We start from the raw sequence: 10018 nt of genomic DNA on the forward strand, positions 1-10018 counted from the left end.
CCCCTGAATTGGACGACCATCATAAAATAGATAATGCATCTCCCATATGGGAATAATAAAGCTCTTCGCTTCTTTTCTTATCTAATGCCAAGACTTCCCCAACTTCCTTCCTTCTTTCATGCTCTCTCTCTCTCTCTCTCTCTCTCTCTCTGTGGATGCTTGTACTTACATATTTACATATGTCGCTTATAAATTTCGATCACTTCCTTTACTAAGAAGTTCCTATGATGAATTTCAAACTTCAAGACCCACATATAAGTTTCAAAGTCAAGGGGCACGTAGTCCCTTGATTCCAACTCTCTACCCTGTGCTAATTTTTTGTTTTAAAAAAAGGCGCAAAAATTGGAAACTGTTGGCGGTATATGTTTTTACTAAATCTATTAACTGGTGAATCTTTGTAAGGCTGTAATGCTTAATATTGGCCCACACTGATAAACTTTGCAAAATGCCTATATGATGGGGCTCAAAATTTTCCTTTTTATCTTGATGTGCAAGCATACCAAAACACACAGTTATATTTCCACATAAATTTTGGGTGTTCTTTCACAGTCACGTTAAGAGATAACTTATGCTAGTGACTGATATTTTGGATGATATCTTTGAAGTTTGAAGACATTTAATTACTTTTTGAATTTACCTCTTGATAGTACCCTTCAAAATGAGATGAAATTTTGTTATCATGGGGTCATAAATTTTGATGAACAAAGAGCCTCTAGAATTCAATTCATGCAGTATTCAATGTGTGCACTGATGCATTTATCATTGAAATTTTTCATAATCAAGGTTAGTGGTGCCTAAGATAGTTGCTTAGAATGTCTTGATTTTGGCATGTTTCTTCCATTTTCCAAATAAGAGGTATGGCTTTCAAGATATGCACGCATTACCATGAGAAAAATTGTAGTCATGTTATTTGAAATTATAGAACCAAATGATCTCAAGTTTGTTTAAAGCAACATTGGTTATGCTAATGTCTTTTAAAACAAATCAACAAATACATCTCGGATTTCGGTAGCTTACTTTCGACAGAATATCCTTAAGGGGTGTGGCTGTAATAAATGTATAAGTTTGTTACTTATATCTATACCCACGGTAGGAGGACATAATGGTGCCTTTGTCATGAACATATATCGGCATGAACTCCGAAAATCGATGTTAAAACTTCAAATTAGTGCTACGCATGATCCCAATGAGCTTTGATGCAACGATTGCTCATAGTGGTTTGTATAATTAATGACCAATGATAAGTATTTAATGCCATTTTATGTGGTAGTTGTGTCATCTGATTAATGACCAATGATAAGCATTTACTATCATTCCGTGTTATATGCTTTAATACCTTTAACAATTATAAGTGGTATACCCACAATGCATGCTCAAACTATTGGCACCATGTTCGTGCAAAACCATTCTTGATTGGCATGGTTGCAAAAAGGTAAGATGTTCTTTATTTAATTTGTCTTACCTAGTTAGAGCACTTTTATTAACATAGAAGTGTAAATATGTATACTTGTTTTTTGATGTATAAGATGCATGCAATATGTTAACCTTATGATATAAAAAAGGAAGAAAAGGAAAACCTTGTCTTGCAATTTGTGGATGTGAGAAGTAGGTGGAATAATTGTTGACTTGGTACACAATAAGCCTCACTTGTTGTTTATGTGTATGTAGATGCATCATGCTAGTGTGTTTGACATCTACACAAAGAAATGTGACGGTGTGAGAAAGGTAGTTCAGTTGGGGGAGTAGATTGTGATTCAAATAGTCTTGCAAAGTCTTGGAGGAAAATAGAGGCTTTGAATAGTTTTAATTATTGATTGTGGAACCAATGAGTTGGTTCATGGAAGGTAAGTTCTCTGTTTTCAATCTTCTCAATACCCCTTGGAGTAGTGTGTTTGACTTCTACACAAAGAAATGTGATGGTGTGAGAAAGGTAGTTCAGTTGGGGAAGTAGATTGTGATTCAAATAGTCTTGCAAAGTCTGGAGGAAAATAGAGGCTTTGAATAGTTTTAATTGTTGATTGTGGAACCAATGAGTTGGTTCATGGAAAGTAAGTTCTCTATACGCCTTGGAGAAGTAGGATGATTGCTCATGACATGAACTTCTTAGCATAGGGGGGTTGAGAGTATGGATGGGATTAAGACTTATGCATAACCACCAGGAAGTTGCTTGGCAACTAAGGTTGGTATGAGATGCTTTGCTTGTAATCAAAGGAGAAGTAAGTGTGCAAAGTTATGAAAGGTGGGTTGGTTGGTGGTGTAGATTGAGCATTTGGAGGCAAAGGTACTATGGGCACAATTAGAATAAGAGGCGCATGTAAGGAAACCTTAGGGTGGTATTAGGGTGGTATGGAAGATGTCGTTGGAATTGGATGAATGTGCGGAAGTTGGAGGATGTATCAAAAAGATGCATGATGATGGCAAGCATGTGGGTGGGTCTGAAAAAAGGGCAGGTAGTCTGGAAAGAAGCGATTAGAAGAAGGAAATGTAAAAATGTGCGAGAGAGATTCGTGCCAAACAAACCACAAAATGATGAATGGGGGGGGGGGGCTATGTGTGTTTAGGGGGTGGATGTGTGTAGCTGGCGAGGCTCTGGAAGGTGTCTGTGCTGAGTCGTTATCAGCTTCAGCTGAGATGCTGTTGTCATTTGTGAGAGAGTAGGCCCGTTGAGCTTTGAGCTGGAATGTGGAGCAGCTTGAGCTGCCATTAAGAAAATGCGCACGCGCAAACACGCTCCTCTTATCAACTTGGGTTACGTTGCTTTTTCTTGTTTTGTTGTTGCTTTGCTTTTCTTTGGTTTTACAGACAGTCAGCTGTTGATGCTTGTGTTTGCAGCAGTCTTGTTCTTGCCAGTACGCCGTCCACGTCCCTGCTGCCCCCCTTTCTTGGTGGGCACCAAAGTCACCCAACCTGCCAAACAAGAAGCAGCAGCAGTAACCAGCAACGAGCGGGAACAAGACGCAAACGCCAAAGCATGCCTCCTCCTCCTCCTCCTCCTCCCCTGCTCCTCCTCCTGCTCCTGCGCTTGGGTCCGATGGTCGTTCGTTTTCTGGTGGGTCTTCAGCCCCCCTTGCCCCCGCCGCTGCTTCTGGTTAGAAGCTCCCCTGCTTGCCTCGCCCCTACCTTCCTCATGGGATAGCTCCCCCCCACCCCCCCGACTGGGACTACCCTCCTTCCGTCCCCTCCCTCATCCCATCTCCCATCTCCCTGCTGCATTAAGAGCGCTTACACACCTATCGCGGCTTCTTGGATCTGGGAGAGAAAACAATGCTATCATGTCGTCGGTGCCAACGGTGACCACCCGCCTCTGAAATCGTACACTTGGAATCGTTTTCCTGGGAAATTTTCTCCTCGGGCCACGCCTCCTCTTCGCTACATGGCGAACGACGGCGAGCTTAACAACAAGTTGTCGCAAAAGACCACCCTTTTCGGCCTCAAGCTATGGGTTCTCATCGGCATGGCAGTCGGGATATTCATTGTTTTGATTCTGTTTATTCTGTCTCTGTGGCTCATAGCTCGGAAGAAGTCCAGACATTCCACAGACAAGCTTCCTACCACTACCATCCCCGTGGATTCCAAGGAGATTAAAGAAGTCAAAGTTGACAGGGTTGTGCCTTCTTCCGGTGGAGTACTCCTCGCCATAACGGACACTACGGGGGATGGTGAAGCTGAGAAGGTGTTAGTCCGTGTCGGTGTGTCCAGAAGAGTAAGTAGTGGAGACAGGAAAAGCAACAAAGCTTTCAGCACGGAACTGGTGGAGAAGCAGTCCCTGTTGCAGGAAGATCCTACGAATTTCCGAACGGCACATTCTACAGAGGAGGGCTTGAGCCTGCAAGCCCAACGTCATTCATCTAGGACTGGGGGAGGACTACTTCTCGGAGATGTCGCTCATACCAGCGGAGAGTTTCTGGCCGCTGAGTCTCCCATGTCTGGAGTCTCAGAAGCTTCGCACTTCGGATGGGGACATTGGTTTACTCTAAGAGATCTCCAGGATGCAACGGACGGATTCTCAAAGGACAATGTGATCGGCGAAGGCGGTTATGGAATCGTGTACAAAGGGCAGCTGACCAACGGAACTATGGTTGCCGTCAAAAGCCTTCTTAATAACATGTAAGATCTGCACGACCGGTAACTGTCTCATGGTGTTGCGCTAGTAGATTATTTGCCCTGCTCGTTACCTTTGGCAGATGATCAGAGTGGGCTATCGGAATTTTACAGGGGACAAGCAGAGAGAGAGTTTCGTGTTGAGGTGGAAGCGATAGGACGAGTGCGACACAAAAATCTTGTGCGCTTACTTGGATATTGCATGGAAGGGACTCACAGGTTGCATTTCACGCCGTTCAATTGAACCTTATGTTACATTTTTTTGGGAACGTTCTTAACGTTTGTCAGTTTTTTTTGCAGGATGCTTGTTTACGAGTATGTAGATAACGGAAACTTGGAACAATGGCTGCATCGTGCCTCGGACAACCTCACATGGGAGAATCGCATGAAAATAATCGTCGGCACTGCAAAAGCGTAAACCCACTCTGTTCTCCATTGTTTTCATCCTTTCGTCCCCCCCAGTTCTTTTTCCCCCAGCTCAATTTTTACTTTTTTGACAATGCCACAAATTTCAGGTTAGCATATTTGCACGAGGCCTTGGAACCTAAAGTAGTTCATAGGGATATCAAATCAAGCAACATTTTGGTGGATAGTCAATGGCATGCCAAGGTTTCTGATTTTGGGCTTGCAAAGCTCTTAGGGGCTGGTAAAAGTCATGTTACAACTCGTGTGATGGGCACTTTTGGGTGAGTCCTTAAAATATTTGCTACAAGTTTCCAATTTGCATGCCTTAAGTTGATTATGGCTTCCAAATCGTCCTGGTCTGCCTTTTGGCATTAGATAGGCTCTTAAGTTTCTAAGGCAGAGAATTTTCCTGGCCATACAGATACGTGGCTCCGGAGTATGCTAATACTGGCTTGCTGAACGAAAGAAGTGATGTCTATAGCTTTGGAGTTCTCCTCTTGGAAACGATCACAGGAAGGGATCCAGTTGATTATGCAAGGCCTTCTGGAGAGGTACGCTGGGATGTGGACCGTGCATTCAATAAAATATGCATCTACTGTGGCAAGAGGACGGGGGAGGAGCAGAGTTCAATTGTCTAAATGCAATTCTGTGATTCGTATAAGGTCAATCTGTGATATCTGTAAGGAGTTGAAGACGAATATCAACCCTTGGATGCCTGTTTCAATCCACCAGTAAATCAGTGTCTGTCTGTAATGCGGAGTAGCTTGTGGTAGTTGAAAATTTGAAAGGTTTCATGTTCACGAGAAATCAAACCTGCTTCATTTCTAGAGTTGCCAATGTGAGTAGCCCTTTGCCTGATCAGATTGCCTGGATAAAACGAAAGAGGCTACTGGGCACTCTGTTTTGTGACCTATACTTCCAAGTACCTGGTTGTACTAACGCAGAAATAAGCATTTCATCATTTTTCCATTCTTTGCACATTGCTTCATCTATTCTGCGCCATGAAGAATTTACTTTTGGCCGCCCTCAAACTCCTCTCGACATGCATCCCATTTGTAAGGAACATGGAAGTAGCATCTATTTTTGCCTCCTTAAAAAAACCAAATGGTACACTTACCTACGTGACTCACTCCCATCACCCTCCATCCATAAGGTCTTACTCCATGTACCTCTAAACGCTCTCTCTGAATAATCTAATGTGTCACCCACATATGTGGGCTCTATCTGACTTCCATTGTCAGGTATCACAAGGTACCCATGTTCTCTCGAGGAGCATGGATACCATTCTCCAAAACTTCGTGTGACGTGCTTCACATCAAAGCTCTTATACCCTGTTGGATACGCGTCTTCCAGCCCACCTAATGGGTGTTTAATGGCACCTCCACAGAAATCGTATCTCTTCATCACGTCTGGCCTATAGCATACATGCTTGCAACTTGCTTTCTAGCTATTTCTCCTCCTCTTAAAGTCCCTTCATAAGCCTTCATTGAATCTCATCTTCTTACCAGACGATAGAAGAGGGGAACAGGCAGACGTAGGAAAGAGATAGGATAGTAGCACACACACACACACACACAGATGACATGATATGATATGATATGATATATTCTGTCTTGAAACCCACAATGCGCTCTGGGACAGAGAATATGTCCTTCCTCATCCACAGGTGGCACCTGAGAGAACATGCACGTTCTGGCCCACATGTGGGGTCAGCAGGAACACATGAAACACATTGTGGATTCTGGAGGTGGCTCCAATTGATATGCAACCTAGCAGATGGTCGTGTAAGGACATAGTACTGATGTGCTTATTACTCTCCAGGGAACCATACCTGTGCTTATTACCCTCCAGTTTTTGTGGAGATGCATTGCATACTCACCTATTCCCCTTTGTTAAAAACCCAATACCTCCTATGTTCATTCACATACTCCTTTTGATTGGCTTCGGTTAGCTTGCATGTTCTTATTTGCTAATTGCAAAAGAGCCTCCATTTTTTCCAAGTCATCCTTTCCTTGCTGATTTTCTACAACTGTATTGAAAATTGTGGAGGGCATCCCAATTTTGCACCCATAAATTTTTTTTCTCAAACGGACCCCAATAGATAAAGCTTGGTGTTGTAGTAAAATTCAGCGAGTCCAAGACCTTGAGTGTTGCGGTAGAAATCCCTCAGGTATTCTTCCACTCATTGTTCACCCTCTCAGACGGCCATCAGTTTAGGGATGGTATGCTGTGCTGGGAGCGAGTATGGTACGCACTTTCCTGCTAAATTTGATCCAGAAATTTCAGTGTTTCACAGCCTTGTCACTAACAATCTCTTGAGCAAAACCATGACGTGTTACGCATGATCAATCAACAGATGACTTGAGATGCTGAATACCATGGGTTTGTTTCGAAAGTATAACCACCACACACATGCTGTCCCATCCTCTATCTGTAGAAGGCACGCCACTAGTAAAATCTATAGCTATTTGTGTCCAATTGCCTTCTGGAATGGGCAGTGGGTGCAACAAGGCAATTGGAAGTTGTTTGTTCAGTTTTTTTTGCTGACATGGCAAGCACTCAGTAACACATGAAAATACAGCTGCCGCCTTTAAATTATGTAGCGGGCCGCCATTTTCAACTGGCCTCACAGTCCTACCTACTAAGTATAAAAAATGGCCAAGGTGATTTAAGTGTCCTAATAGACTTAGCTTATATAATGAAATTTCATTTGTGCTTGCATAGAATCAGTTTAAGTAATGGAGCCCCCCTTCTTTTGTGATTCTTGGAACAGCTTTACTCAGTTAGTAGAAGGGGTCTGGTGTGGAAAAAACTCTCCTCTCTTTCCACATCTAGATCATGTAGATCAAGTGTCATCTGGCATATCTGCCTAGAGGGTAGTCTAATCATAAGCATGGGTCTATCATTTTCCCAATTCTTGCCAGCTTCTTATTCATCACTCTTCATTGTTCTGGTCCCATATCACTCCTTTTAGTATGTCTTTATGCAATCCCATGATCTTCTACGATTTAGACCTCCTTGTTTCTCTAGATCCTTGTAGGATCACTAGAAGGAGCATATCTATTTCTACCTAAACCTTGGTTTCAAAGTTTGTACTTTGAACCTAGACTTAGTAACGTCTGCTCACTGGCCGAGTCCGCAGAGATGCCAAGTTCTCTTTACCACTCCGCTTCCCTTTCCACCCCTCCGCTCTCTTTTCTGCCAAACTTCAATTGGTGACTGTATTCTATATATTCAGTGTTTAAAGGTCATCACATGCAAGACATACATGATGCAAGCGTGGTGAGCTAAAACTCTCTCTCTCTCTCTCTCTCTCTCACCACACACACACACACACACACACGTGCTCTCTCTCTCTCTCTCTCGCGCGCGCGCACACCCCCACATGAGTAATACGTACACACACACGTACGCACATCTTTTTTGCCTTTTCGGTGAAACATTTCATGGTGTCTTAATATCCTATGATCTCCAAGCTTAGAATGTATAGTAACTTGCTCCTGCTTTCAGGTGAATCTGATAGACTGGTTGAAGGTGATGGTCGGAAACCGTCGGTCCGAAGAAGTGGTCGATCCAAGCTTAATAGAGAAACCGGCTCCTCGTGTCTTGAAGAGGACACTGCTCATTGCACTACGTTGTGTAGATCCAGATTCTGAAAAAAGGCCAAAAATGGGTCATGTGGTCCATATGCTGGAATCAGAGGACTTTCCTTATCGTGACCCGAGAAAATTGTTGTCTTGACGGTAAGTACACTTGAGCAATGCAATTCTATGAGGATGTTGGTGTCCACCTTACACGTTAACGTCACTGGCAGTGGTTTTCGACTCTATACGGCTGGAAATTGCAACTCTGGCAAAAATCTGAATGTACAAAGGAGGCAGCACTCAGTATTAACATCGGAAAAAAAGTGAAATACAGCTCAGACTCATTGTTTGACGAATTGTAGCTTTCAACGAGAAATGTTTGTTGTGGCAACTATGCTGCTTATAGCGATGGGTTTTCTCAGCCGTCAGGTCTAGTCCATACTGGGCGGGCAATATAATGCAGCGCAGATCCGTCTGTACGCAACCTCAAAAGTGGCGATACGTTGATTCGGGCTTCTCAAATACATATTTCATGCCCAGTAAGAGTTGGAAAAGGACGAGTTGGCATCATGAAGGTCGCAACGACACTAGTTCCAAAGTTCCACAAACTAACTTCTGCTATTCTTGGGAACAGCGAGGAGGAGGGCCATCTTACAGTTTGACTATTTAAACAAATGTATTTTAGGTCCACTATCAAACTTCTTCAAAAGTTTTTACTTCCCATTTTGAACATGGGACTAACCACAGCAACAGCCATTAGAACTCTGCGAACAATTAGAACTGCATTCGATCATCGTATCTTTTTTCGTAGGAACTTCGTAGCAAAGCTCTGAGATGGAAATGTCTACACCCCCAACGCAATTTTTGCGTTTTCAAGAGCTCATGCTTCCAACTACAGTAATTCCTGTTTAAGGTACCGTCTGTAAACTATCATTTCATGTTTCCTGATCTTAAAAAGAAATGGTTGGGTTTTTGGGTGGACAGCCTCTAGAGAATAGACTCTCGCTTTGCCAGCTTGACTACACCTGTCTGTTGTACGACTATCATCGACATAACTTTTACAGAAACATGTGCCTCAAACGGTGTTTTCTTCAATGGACGTCTTCACCATATATATAATCTAGTAGGGAAGTACCATCCAATGGTTTTTGTTATCTGAAGGTCTGTTGGAAATAGAGGATAGAATGTCACACACCTCACTCCCGATCTAGTTCATACAACACTCCAACACTCTAGTTCATACAACACTCCAACACTCGGAGAGACGGAGAAAGAGATATGTCGACCAGCAGGGGGTTGGTCCTCTACTTGCAGCACCAACCTGTAGGCCGCCTCCACCAACCTGGTTGGTTGGCTTGGGCCAGCCCTATGAATTGGCCCATGTGCTGGGCCAGCACATGGGTTGCTGATGCCGCGCCATTTCTTGCTCCATAGGTCGCGTAGAAGGGCCGTGTCCCTCTTCCTTTGCTGCACGGGTTTCCAGTGTAGTAGGTCCTCTGCTACCCTATCCCCCTACAGTCCCCTGCCCCCTTGTTTCCTCAAAATGGGGGCTCACAGGTGGCGCATTGACTTTTCTAACACCCCCCTCTCAATGACAACTGTGGGCCGATCCCCATGCGTCGAATGAGGTTCCATATGCTCTTTGGAAAGCGCCTCCGTGAAGATATCTGAGATGTCGCTGGTCAGGCAGTATATCAACTCTATAACTTCTTCGATGTGCTTTGTTCGTATGTGAAAGACGGGGTTGTTGGCGATTGCTATGCAACTCTGGTTGTTGCACATAACCACAGTCACATCTTCTTGGGTCACATTTATGTACTCCAAGATCCACCTGAGCCACAATGCTTGTACAACTTTGGTTGTCGCACATAACCACAGTTGCATCTTCTTTAGATGAAAGAGCGACAGTAGGTTGTTTCTTACTCAGC

At 43.5% G+C, this 10018-nt stretch overlaps 1 protein-coding gene across 1 annotated transcript; it reads left to right on the forward strand.

Moving 5' to 3' along the window:
- Positions 1–2868: 2868 nt before the first annotated feature.
- Positions 2869–9066, forward strand: LOC147888967 (putative receptor-like protein kinase At2g42960). The gene is made up of 7 exons (XM_087392587.1): positions 2869–4107; positions 4216–4320; positions 4402–4515; positions 4617–4787; positions 4928–5057; positions 8017–8249; positions 8321–9066. Exons 1-6 carry the CDS (start codon positions 3374–3376, stop codon positions 8245–8247), a joined length of 1485 nt encoding a protein of 494 aa, XP_087248713.1. The 5' UTR covers positions 2869–3373; the 3' UTR covers positions 8248–8249; positions 8321–9066.
- Positions 9067–10018: the final 952 nt, after the last annotated feature.

This window comes from Dipteris shenzhenensis, chromosome 21 (genome assembly GCF_047967505.1).
Source record: "Dipteris shenzhenensis isolate YYH24624 ecotype China chromosome 21, Dip_SZ_1.0, whole genome shotgun sequence".
NCBI classification, from domain to species: domain Eukaryota; kingdom Viridiplantae; phylum Streptophyta; class Polypodiopsida; order Gleicheniales; family Dipteridaceae; genus Dipteris; species Dipteris shenzhenensis.